This window comes from Chlorocebus sabaeus, chromosome 20 (assembly GCF_047675955.1).
Source record: "Chlorocebus sabaeus isolate Y175 chromosome 20, mChlSab1.0.hap1, whole genome shotgun sequence".
Lineage (NCBI taxonomy): Eukaryota > Metazoa > Chordata > Mammalia > Primates > Cercopithecidae > Chlorocebus > Chlorocebus sabaeus.
Window position 1 is genome coordinate 22170312 of NC_132923.1, and position 26215 is coordinate 22196526.

The window sequence follows — 26215 nt, forward strand, 5'->3', positions numbered from 1 at the left end:
GTGGTACGATCTTGGCTTACTGCAACCTCTGCTTCCTGGGTTCAAGCTATTCTCTTGCCTCAGCCTCTCAAGTAGCTGGGATCACAGGCGCCCACCACCATGCTCGGCTACTTTCTGTATTTTTAGTAGAGACGGTTTCACCATGTTGGCCAGGCTGGTCTCAAATTCCTGACCTCAGGTGATCCACCTACCTCGGCCTCTCAAAGTGCTGGGGTTATAGGAGTGAGCCACCATGTCCGACCCTAAAAATTCTTTCAGATGAAATCCAAGTAATTGAAGAATCTGAATACGTTTTTGGTAGAAGTGATACGTAAATACATACCTACCATCAGTCCTCTTAGGGAGCTAGATTCAGAGCTATGGCAACAAATAAAGATTTCCTATCCAAGTTTGATTTTTTCATGGGGTACGTTGATTGTCAGACAAATGGTTTGTTTATTGAACTTCACTCAACAAATGAGTACTCATTGATCTCATTTGTTTGGTAGATGTTCGAGTACTCACTATATGCGAGGTACCTTGCTAGGTGATAACTATACAGTAATGAAAAAATGTGCTCTGTCCTTGCTATCTTGGAGTTGTATAGTCTGTATGAGACTGAGATTGAGTATTTGGTCCCATAATAGTTCATCTGAGTATCTTTAAAATTTGAATTCTTTTGGGTATTGCTAAAACATAGCCTCATTAATTTTAATATTATTTAATTTAATATTATAGTTTCTGATCCTATTAGGATATCAAACTATCTGAAGAGCCCATAGGTTCAGTGAGTCATTTACCCAGCAGAATCATTGCTTATGGCTAGAAGGAGAATAATTCCGTATGACTAAGAGTTAACTTGAAAGAGAAGAATATCAGGAGAGACGACTTAAGGAAGAAACACATTCAGAGTCGTTAGTTCCACAGATAAAAGTTACCCATCTGGCAAAGAGGGCAGGTAGGTTGAGAAGTATCCCATGTGAGCCGGGCACAGTGGCTCATGCCTGTAATCCCAGCACTTTGGGAGGCCGAGGCGGGCAGATCACAAGGTCAGGAGATCGACACCACGGTGAAATCCTGTCTCTACTGAAAAATACAAAAAATTAGCCGGGCATGGTAGTGGGCACCTGTAGTCCCAGCTACTCAGGAGGCTGAGGCAGGAGAATGGTGTGAACCCGGGAGGCGAAGCTTGCTGTGAGCCAAGATCGCGCCACTGTACTCCAGCCTGGGGGACACAGCAAGACTCCGTCTCAAAAAAAAAAAAAAAAAAAGAAATATCCCATGTGAAAATTTTATTAATTGGCAAAATTATTGCAAAGAATAAAACCAGTTGGTCATTTTCCTTTGCAAAAATGCAGGTTTATCTCTGATTATTTACAGCTCATCTCTTATCTCTCTGTGCATGCCTAGTTCCTATCTTTGAAATAATTGTACGTGTCATCACATCTTCAAGAGCTCCCTTCTGTCCATGTATCCAATGTAGAATGTTTAGCCACTTATGTCCTCTCTATCACATCACCCTATTGAAATTTTTGTTTTCTCCTTAATTAAAATGTAAGGAAAGGAAGAATAGGACCTTATTTTACTTTATTTACTGTGCTATCCCTACCCTTTGAATATTTCCTGGCAAATAGGCAAATTCAGTTCATATCAATAATGACTACATACTTTTTTATTTTTAAAGCGATGAGGTCTTACTCTATCACCAAGACTGAAGAGCAGTGGTGTGATCATAGCTCACTGCAGCCTCATACTCTTGGACTAAGGTGATCCTCCCAAGTAGCTGGAAGCACAGGCATGTGCCACCACCCTCAGTAATTTTTTAAAATTTTTTGTCCAGACAGGGTCTCACTTATATTACCCTGACTGGTCTTGCACTCTTGGCTGCAGCGATCCTCCCACTTCAGCCTCCCAAATTGTTGTGAATTACGGGGTGAGCCACCATATGTGGCCTTTGTACTTTAAGAGTCTTAAAAGTCTTTACGAGTCACAAGATACATAATTTATACACAGAAGTATACCTAAAGAAACGATGTAAAGAATAACAAAGATGTCTTTAAAAATGTGCATTTTGATTGTGTCTTTCAATCAGTAATCTCTTCAACTATTCCATGTATTGCATTATTTGTTGGCCCTTCTTCTGGAATTCCAGTTAGATGTATGTTAGACCCTCCTCAATCCATTCTCCGTTTCTCTTAATGTTTATATTCCCCCCGCCTTTTTTTCACATTGAAAGTGCAAAACGGGAAGACACTTTTCTCTGGACAATCTCAGTTCACAAATATTCTCTTTATGTCTAAACTGCCGTTAAAACCCATCCATTATGATTGAAATTTTTTAAATCAGCCAGCTCCTCCCCCTTTTAAAAATTTTAGATAGCAAAAAAAGTTCAAAGAGGTCTTTTGTGTTCTTCATCTAAAATTTTAAATAGTTGCCTGAACATTTTAGCTGTGTTTTATTCTTTAAATGGAGTACATATAGTTATTTTGCCTCTGTTAGTGGGTCTGTTCTTCCTGTTATTTCTGTTGATTCTTGCTTAGGGTGCCGTTTCCCCTTATATATGTAGTCTTTTAAAACTTTGAACTTTCCTCTTTCCTTGAAAAATTATGCATTTTTGTGTGTGTGTGTGTGTGTGCGTGTGTCTAAAATTAAGATGCTTTCCACAATAAAAGATTGAATGTCCTGTTGCTGTTGCCTGGAAGCGCTACCAGTTTCCGACAGTTAAATTTCCAGAATGAAGTTTTGAACCACCAAGATGATGTGTACTTGGTCTAAAAATTCACATGTGAAGTGTTTTGTGGATACAGCTTCTAAGGGTCTCCCCTCTCATCTTCCGCAGTGTCATTGTTACTGTCATTCAGTCTTTGTGAGATGATAGAGGGGCAGGTTACTCTTACGGTACCCTTAATGTTAAGGTCATAGCACTTTTGGATCTCTGCTTTGTAGTGGTACAGGTTTTAGACCTCTGCTTCGTGGCGACAGACTGTGTGTGAATCCATCATCACAGTCAAAATAGTGAACATCTTTATTACTCCCAGTAGTTTCCCCTTCATATTAACTTTTCTGGATAAATAATTCTAGGCTGAAAGTTTTCTTTGAGTAGTTTAAAGATGTTGCTCCACTCTCATTGTTTCCATCAAGAAATCTGTTTTATCTTTGTTCATTTGTATACAATGTATCTTTTTTCTCTTCTGGTTGCTTTTAATGTTTTCTCTTTATCACTGGTTTCAAACAGTTTGGAAATTATATATCTTAGTGTAGTTTTCTGCATGTTTCTTGTGCTTGGGGGATTTTGAGCTTCTTAGAGCTATAGATCATCAAATTTGAAAAACTTTTATCCATAACTACTTTTTCTAATATTTTTTCTCTTCCCTCTGTTTTTCTCCTTTGTGGATGACAAGTATACATACATTAATGTACTTATGACTTTTCACTGCTCACTGTTTTTTTTGTGGGGGGGTTCATTTCAGATAGGATTAATAGAAGATTCGTTTTTTTTTTTTTTTGAGACAGAGTCTCGCTCTGTTGCCCAGGCTGGAGTGCTGTGGCACAATCTCGGCTCACTGCAGTCTCTGCCTCTCGAGTTCAAGCAATTCTCCTGCCTCAGCCTCCTGAGTAGCTGGGATTACAGGCATGTGCCACCACGCCCAGCTAATTTTTGTATTTTTAGTGGAGACAGGGTTTCACCATGTTGGTCAGGCTGGTGTCAAACTCATGACCTCGTGATCCGCCTGCTTCACTCACCCAAAGTGCTGGGATTATAGGCGTGAGCCACCGCGCCTGGCCAGAAGACTAGATATTACAGAAGAAAAGATAAATGATTTTGAAGACAGCAATAGAAAGTGACATCCTATTCTAATGAAGTCTTAGGTAATTGAAATATCAGGTGATGTCACTGCGACCTTTGAGATTTAATTAAAGTTAGCTTTTGGTCCCTCTTCTATTTATGTGAGGATTTTAATGTCTTTCCCAGACTTTATAGAAATTTCTACCCTTTCAGATATTCCTCACAGTTGCTCACATTTCCTACTCTCTGTCACTTTCCTGAACTCTTACGGTTGTTATGATCTCCCCTTCATATAGAGCTTTAAATAAGGAACAATATAAATTTGCAACAATATAAATTCTAACAGTATAAATCCTTTAAAACTACTGCTAAGAATAACAGTGATAGCAAACATTAAATCCTTAGTATGCCTTAAGTGCTTTGCTTTGTGTGTTTTGACCAGTTTAATTCTTAGGACAGTCCTATGTATGTATATATGACGATTATTCTATATTTTACTGGAGAAGAAGTGAGACACAGAGCGTTGTCAGAATCATCCAGCTTTTAACTATGAAAATAGTAGTAGTAGTATCTAAGTCATTAAGTTTTTCCAAAGGTTAAATGAGAGAATCCATGTTAAGATACTTAGCACAGTGCCTGAAAATATAGTAAGTTATCAGAATAGGCTATTGCTATCTATAGATTGAGAAATGTTTAGATAAAATATGATTGGAATTTTCTTCACGGTAATCTAAGGGATGGAGTGGGTGGGTGTATACATAAAGTCAGCTGTGAATGGATACTTCTTGAAAATGGGTGATTGATTCAGTGGAATTAGACTTCTAATGTATGTTTGAAATTTAATGTAATTTTAAAAAATGGAATAACTGAAGAAAAATGAAACTGGGTTTTATTAAAAAGTTTCTCTTATTCAGTTTGGATATAAAGCACTATGATGCGTTTTTCCCTAGATGTGCCAAAATCAAAACTTATTATATACAGTGACAATTACTAAGAATAGTACGGTATCACTTGGCAAGTAGATTAGTAGAGCACAGTAAGACCATAATGTACATTCAGAAGTTTGAAGTTATTAGCTAAGTGATTCTCAACCTTTTAAAAAACACCCATCCATGTATATTTTTATACATGTTGCCCAGACTGGCCTTGACCTGGGCTCAAGTGGTCCTCTTACATCAGCCTCCCGAGTACCTGGGACTTACAGGTGTGGGCCACTGTGCTCATGAGCACCATATTTTCATAAGCTTCTTATAAAACTGTATTAAATATAATTTATTTCTCAATAATTAAAAAAGCTAAGCATGCTGATAATTCTGATCAAAACCAGATAATTTTACCAAGTTTTTATAATTCTAGCCAGAAGCACAAAAAGTTTTACTTAGTCTGTCCTAACTAAATCCTGGGCATACATAATTTTTACTTTATTTTACTTATTTTGAAATTTGGAGAATAGTTCATTGTGACTAAGAAAGCCCATAAGAATTACTACTTTCGACTGGGCGTGGTGGCTCACGCCTGTAATTCCAGCACTTTGGGAGGCCAAGGCGGGCGGATCACGAGGTCAAGAGATTGAGACCATCGTGGCCAACATGGTAATGCCCCCGTCTCTATGAAAAATACAAAAATTAGCTGGGTGTGGTGGTATGCACCTGTAGTCCCATCTACTCGGGAGGCTGAGGCAGGAGAATCGCTTGAACCCGGGAGGTAGAATTTGCAGTGAGCTGAAATCGCGCCACTGTACTCCAGCCTGGCGAGAGAGCGAGACTCCGTCTCTAAATAAATAAATAAATAAATACTACTTTAAAATGCAAGATTAAAATCTAAGAAATTACTTTGAAGTATTTACATATTAATCAAAACTACATTTAGTTCATTTGTTGGTTATTCTTTCTCCCCATTTCAGCTGTAATTTTGATTAAAGAAAATTCGGTTTACCTAGGTATATCATATGTAGGAAAATAGTGTGCGTTTGCTTGTTTCTTATTCACATGAATGTAACAAGATATATTTAGAAACAGGATTTTAAAAAATATTTATTTTGGGATAAGAGGAATTCGTACGTGGTTAAATTTTATGAGTTAGAATTTTGTGAATTTTGATACTAGTTAACCTTTCTACCAAATGCCTATTTATTGACATCATCAAATTCTCCTTTAAAAAGATTGTTTTTCATCACAATGTAAATAAAGCTAAGTCAAAGGGTTAGCATAGGATCCTCATATTTCTGCTTTATTTGTTCAGATTTAACATAGTAATGGTTTTTATTAGATGTAGAGAAACCATAGTATGTGGGATAAATCAAATGTTGCTCTTTAATGAAGGAACAAACCTTGGGGCCCCCTATCTAATAGTAAAGCCTCTTTAAAAGCCTCTTGCCAGGCGCGGTGGCTCATGCCTATAATCCCAGCACTTTGGAAGGTCGAGGTGGGCGGATCACCTGAGGTTAGGAGTTCGAGATCAGCCCGGCCAACATGGCAAAACCCCATCTCTACTAAACATACAAAAATTAGCTGGGCGTGATGGTGTATATCTGTAGTCCCAGCTACTCTGGAGGCTAAGGAGGAGAACTGCTTGAACCTGGGAGGTGGAGGTTGCAGTGAGCCGAGATTGTGCCACTGCACTACAGCCTGGGCGACAGGGCAAGACTCTCAAAAACAAACAAACAAGCAAAACAACTCTAAAAATACGTGCTTTTTTGTGCTATTAGTATTTTTTTTTTTTTTTTGAGACAGTCTCACTCTGTTGCCAGGCTGGGAGTGCAGTGGCGTGATTTCGGCTCACTGCAGTCTCCGCCTCCCCAGTTCAAGCGATTCCCCTGCCTTAGCATCCCAACTAGCTGGGACTACAGGCACGCACGACCACGCCTGGCTGATTTTTTTGTATTTTAGTAGAGACGGGGTTTCACCATGTTACCCAGGATGGTCTCGATCTCCTGACCTCATTATCTGCCTGCCTTGGCCTCCCAAACAGACGTGAGTCACCACTAATATATATATTAGTATATATAAGATGTATAATATCTTATACAAGTTATAATGTTGCTCAACATTGTAGACAGTTGAGCTTTAAAAATATTCTCCTTAAAAATGGTTAAATTGGGTTGGATGTGGTGGCTCATGTCTGTAACCCTAGCATTTTGGCCGAGGCAGGAGAATCACTTGAGACCAGGAGTTCAAGACCAGCTTGGGCAACATGGCAAGACTTCATCTCTACAAAAAAGTTTTAAAAAGCGCGTGTCTATAGTTCCAGCTACTCGGGAGAATGATGCAGGAGGATTGCTTGAGCTCATGAGTTTGAGGCTGCAGTGAGCCGTGATGGTTCCAGTGCACTCCAGCCTGGGCAATAGTGTGAGACCCTGTTTAAAAAAAAAAGTTCACAGTGGTAAATTTTACTATGTATATTTTACCACAGTAAAATCAGTGTGCCTGCTGTTTTCTATAACAGAAATTCCCATATTGATCTACATTTTCTCTCTGACTGTCCTCCATTCTTCTTGTACCTCTTGTATCCCACTACTAAGTAAACTTCCTTTTATCTTAACAAACTTTCCTTTATGTTAGCAATTTCATAGTCTTTCCTCTTGTCTGCCTTAGCTGAGACTTTCATTGAAGAAACAATGGGACATTTAGATGCTCATAGTACTACTTTTGTGATTTCAGTGCCCGTGTAGACAATTACATAGTAATTGTGAACTTATTTCCAGTGATTTGCTTCTTAACTGTGCCTTAGTTAGGGATTTAGTTTTCAGGTTGTACCATAGACCTTGCCGTAACTGACACATAACCTCCCAAATCTGCTGATCTCGCTGATAAAGTCAGTTCCAGCTTGTTTGTTTGGCTGTACCAACCAGTACTGTATCATGATCTCTCATATGAGTTACTGTCTTAGAGTTTTAGCTGGTCTTTCCCTTCTACTCCCTTCTTTGGGTCTTTTATATTTCTGTATGATTTTCCTAGAATGTAAATGTGATTATTACATTCTGGTTAGAATTCTTCAGAGGTTTTCCATTACTTAGAGAATTAAATGCACAAACACCGTGCTATGCTTAGCCCTTCACAGTTTGCCTCTGGATTTTATCAGTTATTGTCTCATATTCTGACTTTTGTATCTTTTTCTTTGGCCATATTGAAGTATTTACGTGTCTCAAACATGCCTCTGTACCTAGCGTAAGATGCTATTCTTACCTCTGCAATGTTTTCCTTGGTGTTGAGGCCGATTTAGGCAGTCGTTTCTTGTAGATTATATATATCTGAATTATATCTCTTGTCACAGTATGGTATCATTTTGTATTTGTGACTATTCATTGGTAAGATACGAACCATAATGAATTTAGTCCATGTAAAAAGGACATAGAAAAAAAACTAAATAATATTTGTTGACTTAATAATAAAACTTAAAAACCTAATAAATAATTTATAAAAAGGAAATAAAAGTAGCAAAGGAAACTATTATTTTAGCTTCCTGGTATCCAAAGAAATGTTATTAGAGTTTGTATTTTCACTATTATAATTAGAAAATTTTAACATATAGCATTCATGCTGACAAAGTAAAACTGTTGTTGATGTGATGTTTTATATCGATTTAACCCTTGTGGAAAGTTTGACAGTATGTGGCATCCAGAACTGAAAAATTATTTTAAGTGTAATTATAAAGACAAGATAAAGAATAAAAGTCAGATGTAAATTTGCATGTTTATTATTATTACAATTGCATTTAAAAATGCATAGTTAGGCCACATGCGGTAGCCCACTCCTGTAATCCCAGCACTTTGAGAAGCCAGGGCAGGAGGATAGCTTGAGGCCAGGGGTTTGAGATCATCCTGGGTAACATAGTGAGACCTTGTCTTTATTAAAAAATAAGTACATAAGTACATGTATAATTAAAAGATTAGGAAATTATATATTACAGTGGTAGCAGTGATTTTGTGATGTTGGAACTATGGGTGATTTCCCTTCCTTTTATAGTGTTTTCTATAATGTGGTTATGCTTTATGATTTAAAATGTATATAAATTATGCCAAAATTTGAATTTTTAAAAAGGTGTAATCCGAAATCAAAACTCTAATATAAGAGCACTCAACCATTATCCGAATAATTTTTTTCTTTCAAAATGGGCTTTCAGGGTCAGAGTTGGAGGGAGATAGGTGATTGCCAGTTAAAAGTTGCTGTTGAGATAAGGTATGAGTGGCCAGCATAGAGAGTTGATCACTTAATTAAGGTTTCAAGATTGATTTATGTAGCTGCTCCTTATTTCCAAAATCTTAATCATAAATGTTTTGTTTTAAATGTAGTTTTGTTTTGGTTTTAAGGTATCAGTTTTTGGAAGAAGCTTTTCAAAATCAGAAAGGTGCAATTGAGAATCTACTGGCTAAACTTCTTGAGAAGAAGAATTATGTTCATTTTGCAGCCACTCAGGTGCAGAATAGGTAAGTTTGTTGCCTGAAAACCATAATTTTAAGAATTATTAAAGAGAAGTGGGTCCAGTTTAAATCTGTTTTTCTGCTATATTAAGCATATAAAGAAAACGTTTTTTTGAGGGGGAAGTGGTATGAATTTGGGATTATAATATTTGTTAATTAAGCAAAATTTAATTGACCAAACTTTTGTATGCCCTTTTAGGACACATCTTTGTCTATTTTATAATTAATAAGACTCTAGTCTGTGTTAAACCTTAAATGTGGAAACAAAGAAATTAATATGGAGAGAGTTGACTTATAAAATTTAAAGTCGAGATTGTGTGGAAGATACAGTATAGAGAAGAGAGTATCACTGGTGGACAAATTACTTCCCCATTTGTAAAACAAGCATTGAAAACAGTGCTTATGAGTAGCAGTATAAGATGAATATATGATACAGTTTCTGGCACATAGTAAGCACTTAGATTTTAGCTGCTGCTCTTATAATTATCATCACCATTTATTATTAAAAAATTATTATACTTTGGTGTATTTCTAAGTACATTTATTGATTGATAAGTGAGAGTAGGTTCCATAAGAGAGCAGATTAACAAAGTTATGACTCTTACACCAGAAAGACAAACACTTTGAGCTGGCATAATTAAAACAAAAATTCTTGGGGGTATGAATAAGGTTAATATGTGTTTATTTTATGGACTCAAAAATATTAGGACTTCTAATGAATATTAAAGTTAATTTATGATTAAAATGATACATAGTAGATACTCAAAAGTATTAAATAATTGAATGAATGAATGAAAATAGTGCTTTAAACATGGTAGAACTTTTTTTTTTTTTTTTTTTTTGAGACAGAGTCTTGCTCTGTCGCCCAGGCTGGAGTGCAGTGGCATGATCTCAGCTCACTCTGCAAGCTCCGCCTCCCGGGTTCACGCCGTTCTCCTGCCTCAGCCTCCCGAGTACCTGGGACTACAGGCACCCCCACCACACCCGGTTAATTTTTTTGTATTTTTAGTAGAGACGAGGTTTCACCGTGTTAGCCAGGATGGTCTCGATCTCCTGACCTCGTGATCCACCCAACTCAGCCTCCCAAAGTTCTGGCATTATAGGCATGAGTCACTGTGCCCGGCCAGAACTTTTAAGTAACACCAAAAGAAAATAAAAGGCTCCTCAGAGCTTGTAGATTGTACAGACACACACACACACACACACACACACACACGCACACACCATTGGTGGGTTTTTGTTTTTGGAAATGTTCAGTTGTTTTAGGTTAAACTGGTGATACGGTTGATTTGGAGAAGACTTTCTCAGAAATGATAAATGGGTGTCTCTTTCAAAGGAAATATAGTGAGTTGATTCATATGGCAGTCACATATTTTTATACAGATGTTTTGTATTTACATTGTATAAGTATTTTAAAAATAGATTTTATACACATGTTCCAGAATCTGTATACAGAAGTAGAGCAAGAGGTTTTGTTACAAGATTGCACAGGGTTGAGGAGGTTGATTTCATCTGTAGAAAGTTTTTTTTAAAAAGTATTAAAATCTCTGATGATAACTTCCCCTTTTAGACGCATTTTTCACTGACCTATCCATTATCTTTTAATGTACATTTTTTTTCTTTCTTCAAAATTGAACATACAGTAGACTTAATTAAGTTCAATAGGAGTCTGACTGAGGCTAACTGCTGTGCTTTCAGCATGCTTAGTGATTTCTATCTTTGGCTCAGTCATTTTATATTTGAAACCAATATTTCTTATCACTGGTTATTAGTTACCTTTATATATTAAAAATATCTTCCACTCACCTTAGTAAGATAAGGACAGAACTCAGAATTTCCAAGTAAGTGCCAAATGATGTATAGAGGAGAAAAAAAACTACATTATTTCTTGGAGTGTATTGAAGTTACTAAATTCTAACTTGGCAAATGAAAGGCAGTTTAGGAGCTGAAAGCGTGGGTTATAGTTTGTACAGCAGTAGAATGTATAAAAATTGAAGGCTATGTCTTACGGTTGGTGGTTGACATTTTATGTATTTATATTGGTGGGATTCTCCACTTCCTGTTTTGTAAATACCAAGGTATCAGCCACTTCATATTTGCACCTAAAACTTCCATAACTACTTTGAGTGCTTACACCTACTTATAAAACGTCTAATAGCTGTTCTTCAAAATGGATTGAAAATGTTTTATGCCCTTTACTGTATACAAAAGGAAACGATTTTGAGAATAATTTTAAGGGGAGTGTATCAGAACCCACGTTTGAAGTGGCTAAGTTATAAATGAAAATAAATGCTTCTACGTTTAACTATTATCATTACAAAAGATAATTATTGCTTGTGACGTTGTCCTTTTGCACATTGTTGTTGGAAAGCATCCAGGTTAAACAGAACCAGTGTGCCACATTTGACACTAAACAGCAGTTACACGTGTTTGGTGTTTGTGCATCACGTTCATGTCATAGTTACTTAAGGAGATTGCCATCCAGCTTAATAAACTGTCCTTTATGAGCATAATTTAAAATAACTAAATATTAGTTTCATTATTTGTCTCTATACATAACTTGTTTGGACCAAATTGATCAGGTCTTCTGAAACATGAGTTGTACATTTTGACAAAGTTTTCATTTTACTCGGTTAAGTGCCCAGTTGGATGATTTTCTGTAACAGTTGATGATTCAGAGACCTAGGATAAGTTGATAACCTAATGATGCATTTCTCTTATTCAGGATAAAAGAAGTAAATGAGACTAACAAACGAGTAGAACAGGAAATTAAAGTGGCCATTTTCACCCTTATCAATGAAATTAATAAGAAAGGAAAATCTCTCTTACAGCAGCTAGAGGTATGGTTCAAAGCCAAAATAAAACAAAAACTGCTTCTCTTGCTCTTCAGCTGTTTTTAATGTTTATTGAAAACTCTTTTAGATGGGTTGGGGGATATGGAAATAAAGTAAAATTTAAAATAAGGTTTTTAAAATTTACTTTTAGAAAAGAGACCTTTTCTAGTTAGTTATTTTGTGGCCCAATTTAATAACACTGACTTTAGCTGTATACCTTAAGAAATAGTGATGTTCTCTTAGAAATCAAATAATTGTTACTAAGACTGGGTATGGTGACTCACACCTGTAATCCCAACACTTTGGGAGCCCAAGGCAGACAGATCGCTTGAGCCCCGGGTTCCAGACCAGCCCAGGCAACATGGCGAAACCTGCCTCTACAAAAAGTACAAAAATTAGCCAGGGTGGTGGCATGCGCCAGTAGTCACAGCTGCTCAGGAAACTGAGGTGGGAGGATGGACTGAGCCCGGGAGGTCAAGGCTGCAGTGGACTATGATTGTGTCACTACTCCAGCCTAGGCAACAGAATGAGACCTTGTCTCCAAAATGAAAAAAAGAAAAAGAAAAAAGAAATGTTACTAAAGTATGATGTACAAGAAGGCAAAGTAGTCCCACCACATTTCTTCCCCACCCCTTTAAAATGGGGCCTCAATTTAACTTTTCTGTATAGATGCATGTTGGGCTTCTGCTTGAGTCATTTGTGTGTTTTACCTTATTTTAAAAATATTTCCATAGTTTTGCAGAAAATACTCATTTTGAAATTTATAAACCTTAAACTTAGTGAAAATTTTGTGATATTAGGTATTTATATTGCATATTTTGAAAATTTGCAGGTATCAGTTTCTAGATGAAAATCTAGTCAGTTCGTGAAATCTAAATTTTTAATCAAAGTCTACACTGCCCATTTGATTTATTAGCAAATTTCAAATATGAGTTTTCTGAGAAATTGAAGTTTTAGAAAGAGAAATGTTTCCTAATTGAAAATTTCATGCTCTGGAAAGTTGAAATTTTGGAAAGAGAAATGTTTCCCGATTGAAAATTTCATGCTAACTAGGCCCAGATGATATGGGGATTATTTTTTCTGCACCATTGAATAGTAATAATGATGTGTTTGACTACTTCCACTAACCTCAAATTGTCAATAGAAACACAATTTGTGAGAGTAAAAGTACTCTTGGCCGGGCGCGGTGGCTCACGCCTGTAATCCTAGCATTTTGGGAGGCTGAGGTGGGTGGATCCCAAGGTCAGGAGTTCGAGACCAGCCTGGCCAACATGGTGAAACCCCATCTCTACTAAAAATATACAGAAATTAGCTGGGCATGGTGGCGTATGCTTGTAATCCCAGCTACTCAGGAGGGTGAGGCAGGAGAATTGCTTGAACCCAGGTGGTGGAGGTTGTAGTGAGTCAAGATTGTGCCACTCCACCCTGGGCAACAGAGCGAGACTCCGTCTCAAAATTAAAAATTTAAAAAAAAAAAAAAAAAAGTACTCTTGCGCAGATTGTTGAAGTCGTGGGTCCCTTTTCCTACTGTACACCAGTCTGTTGCATTTAACCCTAATAGGTTTTTTCCCCCCAAAAGGACCCATGTGAATAGAGAGCACTTAGTAACTATTTTTGATACACTTAAACTTAAATGTAAATACATTTGAACTGTACATCTAAAATAGTATTTTTAAAACCATTTCAAGAGTTTCTGAATTAAAAGATGCCTCTTAAGATCCCTTGAGCCTGGGAAGCGGAGTTTGCAGTGAACCAAGATTGCACCACTGCACTCCAGCCTGAGGGACAGAGTGAGACCCTGTTTAAAAAAAAAAAAAAAGCCTCTTAAGGCTAAAGTGTATACAAATACCTAATGATAAATATACCACTAACATGGTGGTAATTTAAAATAAATGTTTTCTAGTGTAATACGTTCTTAAACTTTGTAGAAGAAACGTTTTCCTAAGCTTTATAAAAGGAATGTAGTAAACCAAACTTCTGTCAGTTGAACACTTTTATCCATTGATTTACATTATAAAATGAACAACTTCTTTCCTTAGGAAAAATATTGTCCAGAAAACCAACCTGAGACATTTTTTGGGAGAAAGTTCTTAAGAAAGTAGTAGATGAGTTGTTTAGCACGCTGAATGTCAAAAGTATGTCGGACATTACCCATCCCTCCTGGGGTGATTTTAGTTCCCATAAAGCAGTTTATTTTTCCTTTGCAGTGTTTCTCTGAAATTGGTTTTTGCAGTTTGGTCAGTCCTCACTTCTTTGTTCTCTATGAACTTCTGTCATATCAAAAGTTTCCCTAATTCTACTGTTGGAACTCTGGAAGTTACCTTTTTCATTTTGTCTTGTATATTTAAGAGAGATTTTAACTTCATTCTCATGCCATACCAGGAGGTGGCACTGGTGACACAAAATTTTTTTTGGCCTTTAAAGTATATTAAGATTACATAAATTTATTTCTAAAGTTAGCTTCTTATGCTATAAATACCATATATTAGATTAACCTAATAGGAAGACAGTATTTTTAACAGACAAATGTTGATAGAAAAGAGACATTAACTAACATTAATTTCTATATGTGGAATATCCTTTTTAGCTTAGCGCACTAAGTTTTAGTCCCACTTTTGTTAGTGGTTTTTCCACTGATTGATCATAGGCTTGCTAAATAATCATGGAGGTTATTCACTTAGCCCATTTTTAAAGGAAGTATAGGTATTGTGCCCATTTGCATTAGAAATGTGGGGTTGATTTTTTTTCATATAGAATTCTTCAGCGAAGTTCTTGTTCTGTTTCAGAATGTTACAAAGGAAAGACAGATGAAGTTACTACAGCAGCAGAATGACATCACAGGCCTTTCCCGGCAGGTGAAGCATGTTATGAACTTCACAAATTGGGCAATTGCAAGTGGCAGCAGCACAGCACTACTGTACAGCAAGCGACTGGTGAGACACATACTGTTTTTATTTTTCTTTAATGGACTTTATTAAGATATATATTCAGTGAACTGCACCTGTTTATACATTTTAATTTTGGCAAATGTAACCACCACCACATCAAGATACAGAAAACTTCCATCATTCCCCAAAGTTTCCTCATTCCCCCAGGCAGCCACTAATCTGATTTCTATCATTTTTTAGAATTTCATATAAGTGGAATTATATTGTATGTACTCTTTTGAAGATGCCTAGTATCTTAATGCAACTTATTACCCAAAGTGGCAGAAATTCAAGCATGTACATTTGATTTGGTTGCTAATTTAAATGTTGATGCTGCCTAATCGGAGGCTGACACTGTGGAAATATATGTGCTTTTTTGTCTTAATATCTTTATCTTATGTTTTCCCAGTTGATATTTAATTTTGAGACTAATGTGGATTTTTTTTCCCTTTAAGATTACTTTCCAGTTGCGTCATATTTTGAAAGCACGGTGTGATCCTGTCCCTGCTGCTAATGGAGCAATACGTTTCCATTGTGATCCCACCTTCTGGGCAAAGAATGTAGTCAATTTAGGTGAGAAATAATGAGTTTTGTGAATATAACTTGGAACACTGAATTAGGAGGAGAAAATAAAGCAAATTTAGATAAAATTTTTAAATTTAGATAAAATTTTTAACTTTAAAATATAAAACTATTTACGTTTTACATTTTATGTAAAAATATGTTGTTATTCATTGGAAACTCACTTTAGCTGTGGTTTTGTATGCCAGTCATTACGTCTTAAGAAAGTTGAGAGTCTACTCTGTATATATTTTTTTAATGTGTACTGTTTCTAGACGCCCGACCCTCTATCTTTTAAATTTATATTGACTGTTTCGTATAGAAATCTTAGCAAATGATTCATTGTCTGGAATAATTTCATAGGTGAGCAAATGATTCATTGTCTGGAATAATTTCATAGGTGTTTAGTTGTTTAATTAAGCCAAATTGTGCATTAGCAGCAGACTTTTAGGATGCTAATGTGTCCAGTAGTTAGGTCCTGAGGAATGTTTGAAAGATAAGAGTAGCTCTTTTCACATGGAAGAGAAATGGATTTTGCTTTTGTTTACAGCATAGTATGGACCTAAAGACCATAGATGAAAGTTACAGAGAAGCTCAATTAAAACACATGCACACAAACTTCTTAGCAATTAAAGAGCTATCTACAGATTGAGTAAACTCACTTTCAGAACAGTTAAGTCTTAAACAGTGGGAATTGTAAAAGCAGAGGCTGATTGCCCTTCTGTTATTTTTTTTTTTTTTAAAGTAATCTTTGCATACAAGAAAAAAATTATATTCAAATTTTGCTATAGCCTTAGTTCTGGCATCAGCCAGCTGTTTCTGTGTGACACGGTAGCTAAGAATGGTTTTTATGTTTTCAACTGGTTGTAAAAACAAAAACCAAGGACTGTGAGACAGATCTTATGTGGCCTGCCAAGCATAAAATATTTACTCTGTGGCCCATTACAGGGAAAGCCTGTCAACCTGCGCCTTAAATCACATCTTCCTAAAATTTGGCTTTTGTCCCTGGAAAGCAATGGCTCCGTAAAAAGCAAGGAAAACCATCACTTCTAAGGATATAAGTTGTTTAAAGCATTCAGTATTTCCTCAGAAGATGATTTTGTGGCATTGTAATGCTCTGCCTTGCATATTTTGGCAATTCAAAGGCAGATGGAATCAGTATTAGCAATCTCGAGTATTCTTGAGTAAGTCTTGTCATGGGAGAATTGATTTAGATTGATTAGATAGGCCTCTTCTAATAGATATCTCTTTTAGTCTCTTAGTTTTCTGTACGTCTGTGTAAAAAAGAATAAGGGCAGAAAATATATTTTTCTGAATAACCAAAAGTCATTTATTCAGCTTTGGAATGTATTAAGTTTCTGATCATCATCATCATCTTTAAACTGACTCCATTCCCTGCTGTACCGTTGGAGCTTTGAGGTGCTGGTAGTTGTCAGAGGAAAGAGGAAAACATGGTGATTACTCAACAAAGTAGATGATTTAGTTGATTATATGCAAATTCTCATTTTTTAAATTTTTCAGGTAATCTAGTAATAGAGAGTAAACCAACTCCTGGTTATACTCCTAATGTTGTAGTTGGGCAAGTTCCTCCAGGGACAAACCACATTAGTAAAACCCCTGGACAGATTAACTTAGCACAGCTTCGACTTCAGCACATGCAACAACAAGTGTATGCACAGAAACATCAGCAGTTGCAACAGATGAGGATGCAGCAACCACCAGCACCTGTACCAACTACAACAACAACAACACAACAGCATCCTAGACAAGCAGCCCCTCAGATGTTACAGCAACAGGTAAGTATGGTGTTACTACATTATTGATAGAAATTATGAAGTCCTCAACACGACACTTTTTTCCTGTGTAAGAAAGTTACACATTTCAGAGTTACTAGCAGGACTTTGAGCAGAGCTCAAAAGTCAGAGTTTAAATATTTGCTGTGGTTATGATGGTGATATAAGGGAGGTATGAAGAAAGGCAATAAATAAATTTTCTTGGGAAACAATTAATTCACTAATACTGTGGAAGGATGTAAGTTCTCATCCTTTCACATCAAATCTTTTTTGTTTTCCACGTGTAATTGTGTGGATCAAAGGACCAGATTGTTTCTGCCTGGGATCTGATATGTTCCTTAGGCATTTGTTCAAATCGTTCCTATCCCTATGTGTCTTTTGCTGTCTCCACTGCCATCCCAATCAAAACTATTAATCCAGAATGGGTTAAGTTAATGTTGATACGCTTTAAACACACATACAGAGAAAAAGAGAGGGAATGGAAAGAGAGAGAGAGAAAAGGGAAATTAGGGAGTGATACACAAACTAGTCATTACCAGTCCTCTGGGGATTGGGGCTAGCGATAAGAATTATTTATACTTTTTAGTTTATACCCTTTTATCTTGACTCAATTATTTTTATGATTACATTTATAATTAAAATATAAATTTATTTTAAAATTATTACATAAATTGCAATTTCTACTTTTTGTAGCCTCCTCGATTGATCAGTGTGCAAACAATGCAAAGAGGCAACATGAACTGTGGAGCTTTTCAAGCCCATCAGATGAGACTCGCTCAGAATGCTGCCAGAATACCGGGGATACCCAGGCACAGCGGCCCTCAGTATTCCATGATGCAGCCACACCTCCAAAGACAAGTATGCCTAGAGTTACATTTGTAAGAATCCTACAATTTTAAAATTAAAAGACACCATTTTCTTAATCACTTTTTGGGAGCAGGTCATTGATATGTTTGAGAATTTGATTAATGCTGTATATCCTCTTGTCCCAGAAAAATAAACATACACATGAGATTTTGTATTTAATTTTAAGAGCTTTTAAAAATTGCCTTAAGTGCATCATATACTATGGGTTAAGAAACCCTCATATAGTTAACCCATTCAATTTACAGAAGTGAAAAACAAATCTAATGAGCTGGTGATTTTACCCACAATCACAAAAAGCAATGATAAAATAGCGAGAACCTTAATGCTGCTCTGCTCTTTTAATGTGACTTTTTGATCCTAATATATAAAAAGGGCTTTGAGAGTAATAGAGCTAACTGTATTTTTTTTTAACCTTTTCTGTACTTAAATATTGTTCCTTTTAGGATGTAGATACGCTTTAATAAGTGTATTTAGATACATGTTTCATAATCTTTGCCTAGTTATGTTTATATGGGAGATATGAGTATAAAGTGAGGCTACTTTTTCATAGGATTTCTAGTTACAATAGAGTTTATTTTTTAACTCTTAGAATGATGTTTCTCAAAACATGTTTTAAAGACCATCAGAGTCACCAGTCAGCCTGGGTGGGGTGGGCGACCTTGTCAGAATAGATTCCTAGCCATAACCACTGAATCAGAATTTCTAGGTGGGGAGTACTCAGTAATATTTAAGTTTGTACTAAGTCTCTCAGGTCAGTCTGCATACTAAAGTTGGAGAAACACTGTCCTAGAACAGTGGTCCTTCAACTTTTTGGTCCATGTACATCCAGAAAGAGCTCCTTAAAATAACGCGCTTCTTGGCTGGGACTGGTGGCTCACGCCTGTAGTCCCAGCATTTTGGGAGGCCGAGGCAGGAGGATTGCTTGAGCCCAGGAGTTTGTGACCAGCGTGGGCAACATAGCAAGACCCCATTTCTAGTTTAAAAAAAAAAAAGGAAAAAAATATATACTCGCTCACATTTGAAGGCTTTCATTTAAAATTTCCATTGTAGGTTTAGGTTTAAATAGTTTCAAAAGCTATACTTTATAGCATGTTGTAAAAATTGATGCTATAAAGTTGAAAACCTTTACATTATTTTAAATGAATCCACCGGAATTCTAAATACCCTAGCAAGCTCTCCTTGGACTTGAATTTCACTTCTACTTCAACAGAGTTTTATCTTACTGTAATATAGTTTTGTTTGATAGATATAGATTAGCCTATTGTAATTGTCTGCAGGAGAAAATGTTTATTGTAATAAATTGTTAAATTTCCAGTGACAATAGGGTTATTATTAAGCTTTAAAACTTTTTCTGTGGACTGAATTATCATTATATTATACCTTCACAATTGTGGAAACAAAATGGGTGTATTTACATGGTTTAAGAATATTAGAAGATACAAAACTCTTTTGGATATGCATTTCTTTGAGCTAGATGGAGACTTTTTGCCTCCTGCTTTTGGTTATGTATGTTTGTATGCTGTTACTTATTTTTAAAATAAGTCAGAATTCAACACAGGTTTTTATTACTAGTTTTTGGGGATTTGTTTTTATGTAATGCTCAGGAAACTTGTTTACAAAATTATGTATTTGGGAATTAAAATAATTTTATTGTAATATCCCTCAATTCTTTGAATTTTTTCTAGATTATAAGCTAAGAAAACGATCTATCAAAACTATTTAAAAACTTTTTGTCAGTGACAACTTCCTTTTTGTTAATCATCAAATATTCAAACCCATTTGAAGGTTTGTTACCCAGGTTTTGGCGTCAGACACCCAACATCATTATTTCCAATTGTACCTTTGATTATTTCTACAGGTTTTTTTTTTTTTTCTTCTTGGTGCAGTGTGCCTAGAGTAAGATTTAGGAATGGTCAAAGGTGTGGTGTTCTTCTGTCAAGGGTGGGGGAAGGGCACTTGCAAAAGTGGTGGAAAAGGAGATCCAGCAGAGCATGGCACATTCTCAGGCATATCAGATTTTTTTTTTTCTTTTTAAAGAGCACATACAAAAGGTTGAGGATCTGAACATTTATTTCCTTCAGACTTTTCACATAATCATATACCCCTTAGTTCATGGAAAGCCTTCAAGTATTTCTAGGGGCCAAGTACACCTTGTCAGAGCACAGAAGCTAAACAATCAGACAATGAATCATCTCAGAACATTTTTCTTAGACTTTGGGTATACCTCTACAGAAATCACTGGATGTTATTAAGCATTTTTAGTTTTTAGATATTTCAAATGATTTATATGTGTATAATTCGTTTTCTTAAGATGTTCTTCTATGTTGTCTTAAATGATGCTCATAACAACCCTCACAATGAAACAAGTGAGATACTGTTATCCACATTTCTAAATGACTGAGATTATGTGATTTGTCTAAGGTCACACAGTATTAGAGTCAGGACTTGATGCCATTTTTCCTTTCTACGGTATCAAGCTGCATTATGTAATTGTTTTTATTAGAAAATGACTAAGGGTTGAAGAGGAATAATGACCGAAAGGTAGTTCTCTTACCCTGGTGTTTGAAAATTTGGAGGCTTACAGATCCTCTATTACATACTTCCTTGTTCTGAAATAAGATCATATCACCAGGCTGACGTGTTGGGAAATTATTGGCAAATCTGCCTTTCCCTAGATACTACACAAAAATGAATGGAAAAATGAAAAGGCTAAGTTTGAACTGTTCTTCTCCTGAATAAGTTTGAAAGGGCCCACTTCTTTGTTTCTTGTTTCCTTCCTAAACTAAAAATTATAAAGGTATAGTTTATATTCAGCGATTCTGGCAGATCAAGTAATGATAATGTCTTCTTTCTTATTAGCACTCAAACCCAGGGCATGCTGGACCCTTTCCCGTAGTATCGGTACACAACACCACAATCAACCCAACGAGCCCTACTACAGCAACTATGGCAAATGCAAACCGAGGTCCCACCAGCCCATCTGTTACAGCAATAGAGCTAATCCCCTCAGTTACCAATCCAGAAAACCTTCCATCGCTGCCAGATATTCCACCCATACAGGTTTGTATTTAAGTTGAATGAGGCTTCATTAAACTTAATGTTAATTACAGAGTTAGAGTATTTATTTCAGAGTTGTTTTTTTTTTTTTTAAATTCAAGATCAACATTTCCTTGAAATTTCTAAAGAGTAAAGTCTAAATCACTAAAAGTCTCATCCAGTCTAAGCAAAACTTTTGTCAACATCCTCGCTTTCCCTGTTCCGCGCCCACCCTCTCCCCTAGCCTACAGTTAACCACCTTTCTGTTCTCTGTTTCTATGAGATGGACATTTTTAGATTTCACATGTGAGATTAGTATTTGTCTTTCGGTGCCTAGCTTATTATACATAGCATAATGTATGTATAATGAATGGTTCCATTCATGTTGCAAGATGACAGAATTTCCTTCTTTTTTAGAGGCCGTATAGTATATTCCATTGTATATGTATACCACTTTTTATTTATTTATTTATTTTTGAGATGGAGTCTTGCTGTGTCGCCCAGGCTGGAGTGCAGTGGCGCGATCTCGGCTCACTGCAAGCTCCGCCTCCCAGGTTCACGCCGTTCTCCTGCCTCAGCCTCCGGAGCAGCTGGGACTACAGGCACCCACCACCACGCCTGGCTAATTTTTTGTATTTTTAGTAGAGATGGGTTTCACCATGTTAGCTAGGATGGTCTCCATCTCCTGACCTCGTGATTTGCCCACCTCAGCCTCCCAGAGTGCTGGAATTACAGGCGTGAGCCACTGCACCCAGCCATGTATACCATATTTTAAAAAATCCATTCATCCGTTGATGGACACTTAGATTGCTTACATATCTTGGCTATTGTGAATAATGCTGAAGTGAGCATGGGAGGGCAGATAATTTCTCTGATAGAACAATTTCAGTTCTTTTGGATATAAATTTCAGTGATCTCTTGCATTGCATGGTGACCACAGTTTATTGTTAGTGTATTATATATTTAAAAATTCCAAAAATGGATTTTTAATGTTCTCACCACAAAAAAATGATGGGTTAGTGGGGTTAGATATGTTCATTAGCTTGATTCAATCTTTCTATAACATAGATCAGAACATTACATTGTACACCATAACTAGACACATTGTTATTTGCCAGTTAAACAAAAAAGAGTTAAGTATAAATATTTGAGTCTTGAAAAGTTATTTAGCTAAAACTAGCTTTCCTTAATATTTTAGAGTTCTGGGGAATTGAATGTCGTATGAATAGCAAACTATGGGACTATCTAAACGGAAGTACAATAAGATTAATATCACCTTTGCTAAAAGGCTAGTTACTCCCTTTCTACACCTGCCACAGGCAAACGTTGTTCAGATGATGCACTCCTGGTGTGAGTTTGGAGCCAGAGAGAAGACCCAGGACCAAAATGTGGTTAGATCTTTGTTGTTCTTCTGTTAAATCCAAAAGGGGTAGTCAGTTGGGCTAAGAAAAGGATGGGGTTGGAAGGCCAAGATGGTAGACACTTTGAGGCTTATACCGAGAGGGGGAAATGATGGAGAAGAGGAATAGATGGAATGTGAAGGACCTTTGAGTGAGGGCTTTTGCCCCTTTCAACTGAAGAAAAGTATCCTTTGGATCCTTCTGAAATTTCACCAATTTGTTTCAGTTAAAAGCATTTTCTTTTAAAATGTAAATATAATCTGCCAGCATTATACTGAATTTTATTTTATGCAATGTATGAGTTACTTTCATATCTTGGAGTCCAGGATCACCATAGGAACAAGGAGCAATGAAACTGTTGTGACAGTAGTACCCTTGATTCTTTCTGTGGCTACAGTTTAGTGTTTTGTTTTAGTGGGTTTTAATGGGCTTATATAAGAGTTTTAAAAGATATTTCTAAAGCTTCAAACATTTAAAAAAATATTTTATTTAAAGTAAGTGTGTATATTTAAGGTAACAACATGATGTTAAACATATACGTAGTAAACTGGTTACTATGGTGAAACAAATTAACATATCCATCATCTCACGTAATTACCCATCCCCCTGCTCCTGTAAGAGCAGCTATAATTTATTCATTTAGCGAAAATTTTGAATACAATGCACTATTAACAAAATTTTTCAGAAATCACTAACATATTGTGAATTCTCTCAATCTGATTGCTTCCCTAATATTAGGAGAAGTCTTTTTTGGCTGAGGGATTGGTAGTTTTATTGGTGATGAGAGGACTGGACCATACAGAATGGAAACTTTTTTTTTTTTTTTTTGAGACGGAGTCTTGCTCTGTCACCCAGGCTGGAGTGCAGTGGCCCGCTCTCTGCTCACTGCAAGCTCCGCCTCCCGGGTTCGCGCAATTCTCCTGCCTCAGCCTCCCGAGCAGCTGGGACTACAGGCGCCCGCCACCTCGCCCGGCTTATTTTTTTGTATTTTTAGTAGAGACGGGGTTTCACCGTGTTAGCCAGGATGGTCTCGATCTCCTGACCTCGTGATCCGCCCGTCTCGGCCTCCCAAAGTGCTGGGCTTACAGGCTTGAGCCACCGCGCCCGGCAAACTTTTTAAATATAAATTAAAAAGTAACATTTCTAAGATAACAGCTTATAGTTTGCGAAGAGCTTTCACAGGCAATATGTAAGTTTAATGCTTAAAATCACCTGATATGTAATATCCCTGTTTTATGGATAAGAGTAAGAGAGGTTCATATAACCGCCTGATGGGTTAATTCTGTCCACCACACAAACAAAATCAATCATGGAGACCATGGCATTGCAGTAAAAAAAGAATTTAATTGACATGAGGCCACCCACGCAACGCAAGAGACGGAGTTATTACTCAAATCGCTCTCTTTGAAGGCTTGTAGTTTAGGGGTCTTTTCTTTTCTTTTTTTTTTGAGATGGAGTCTAGCTCTGTTGCCCAGGCTGGAGTGCAGTGGTGCAATCTTGACTCACTGCAACCTCCACCTCTGAGGCTCAAGCTATTCTCCTGCCTCAGCCTCCTGAGTAGCTGAAAGCACACACCACCAGGCCCAGCTAATTTTTGTATTTTCGTAGAGACAGAGTTTCATCATGTTGACCAGGCTGGTCTTGAACTCCTGAACTCAAGTGATCCACCCGCCTCGGCCTCCCAAGGTATTGGGATTACAGGCGTGAGCCACTGTGCCTGGCAGTTTAGGGGTTTTTCAAAGGTAGTTTGGAGGAAGGGGTAGGGGCAGTAAGGCAATGGGTGCTTGCTGCTGATTGGTTGGGTGATGCAGTCATAGGGGTGTGGGAAAATCCCTCTTACTTGCTGAATCGCTTCTGGGTGGGGCCACAGGAGGGCTTGTTGGAGGGCTTGTTGGGTCCGGGTGGAGCCATTGTCTGTGTCAGATATGCAAGAAACCTCAAAAAGTATCTAAAAAGGCCAGTCTTAGGTTCAGCAATAGTGATGTTATCTGCAGGAGTAATTAAGGAAGTTATCTATCTTATGACCTCCAGAGTAATGGCTGGCAGTCCTTTATGTCAACACCTTAGCAGAATTCAGGCTCCTTTCCTCCTGCTAGCCTGGTGGTCTCTTTTTAACTTTACAAAGGCAGTTGAGTTTTGGGGAAGGGCTGTTATGTGAACTATAAACTAAATGTCTCCCAAAGTCAGCTTGTCTCAAGCCCAGGAATAATTAATGTCAGCATGAAGGCTAAAGGCAAAGAAGAGGGAGGTTGACTAGATTAGATCCTCCCTGACTCTTTCACTGATAGAATTTTTGCAAAGGCAGTAATACTGTTTGGCTCTGTGTCCTCACCCAAATCTCACCTCGAATTGTAATCCCCACTTGTCAAAGGAAGGACCTGTTAGGAAGTGATTGGATCATGGGGGTGGTTTCCCTCATGCTGTTCTTACAAGATCTGATGGTTTTTAAAGTGGCAGTTTCCTCTGCACTGACTCTCTCTCCTACTGCCTTGTGAAGGTGCCTGCTTCCCCTTTGCCTTCTGCCATGATTGTAGGTTTCCTGGGGCCTCCCCAGCCATGCAAAACTGTGAGTCAATTAAACCTCTTTTGTTTATAAATTACCCAGTCTCAGGTAGTATCTCTATAGCCATGTGAAATTAATGCAGGCAGTTTCATTAGTGACTTTCCTAGAGTCACACGATAGATAGAAAAGTTGGAATTTTAGGCTGGGTGCAGTGGCTCTCACACCTGTAATCCCAGCGCTTTGGGAGGCTGAGGCGGGCAGATCACCTGAGGTCAGGAGTTCGAGACCAGCCTGACCAACATGGAGAAACCCTGTCTCTACTAAAGATATAAAATTAGCCACGCGTGGTGGTGCATGCCTGCAATCCCAGCTATTTGGGAGGCTGAGGCAGGAGAGTTGCTTGAACCTGGGAGATGGAAGTTGCAGTGAGCTGAGATCACGCCATTGCACTCCAACTGGGTAACAAGAGTGAACCTCTATCTCAAGAAAATAAATAATAAGAAAAGTTGGAGTTTTAAGTCCAGACTACTAATTATAAGTCCAGTTCTTTCTCTGCACTCCCTGTAACAATACCAGGGAGGTAGTTTGGGATTGTAGGCCTGGAAAGACATGGTATCGAGAGCTTTGGGCACCCAGAGGTATGCACAGTTTAACAATGTCATTCAGTTTTTACTAAGCACTTACCTTATGCTAAAGTTCTCAAGCATTGAGGATAAGAAGATAACAAGACTTGGTTCTAGTTCTTAAGAACCTTACAAAGGGAGAGGCAAGTATCATCTTTTTTATTAAAATATAATTCATATACCATGAGATCCACTCTAAAAATGTACAGTTCAGTGGTTTTTAGTACATTCACAAGATTGTACGACCATTACCACTAATTCAAGAATGTTTTCATCACCTCAAAAGAAATGGTACTCATTAGCAGTCACTCATATCCTTCTCTTCCAGCCCCTGGAAACCACTAATCTACTTTGTCTCTATGGACGTTGCACAGTATAAATGGAATTATATTTGGCCTTTGATGTCTGGCTTCTTTTACTTAGCATGATGTTTTCCAGGTCTGTCCATGTTTTAGCATGTGTTAGGATTTCATTTTTTTTATGGCT

At 37.2% G+C, this 26215-nt stretch overlaps 1 protein-coding gene across 4 annotated transcripts in view; it reads left to right on the forward strand.

The window, feature by feature from the left end:
- TRIM33 (tripartite motif containing 33) overlaps positions 1 to 26215 on the forward strand; it is a 120883-nt gene that overhangs the window by 70464 nt on the left and 24204 nt on the right. For 2 of the 4 annotated variants that reach the window (XM_007977482.3, XM_007977483.3), the window contains exons 5-12: positions 9075 to 9191; positions 11911 to 12025; positions 14806 to 14952; positions 15402 to 15519; positions 17029 to 17303; positions 17994 to 18158; positions 21027 to 21227; positions 22523 to 22594. In XM_007977482.3, coding sequence (XP_007975673.1) covers positions 9075 to 9191; positions 11911 to 12025; positions 14806 to 14952; positions 15402 to 15519; positions 17029 to 17303; positions 17994 to 18158; positions 21027 to 21227; positions 22523 to 22594 — 1210 coding nt within the window. The remainder of the gene's footprint in view (positions 1 to 9074; positions 9192 to 11910; positions 12026 to 14805; positions 14953 to 15401; positions 15520 to 17028; positions 17304 to 17993; positions 18159 to 21026; positions 21228 to 22522; positions 22595 to 26215) is intronic. The other 2 variants (XM_007977485.3, XM_007977486.3) reach the window with 1 other exon arrangement.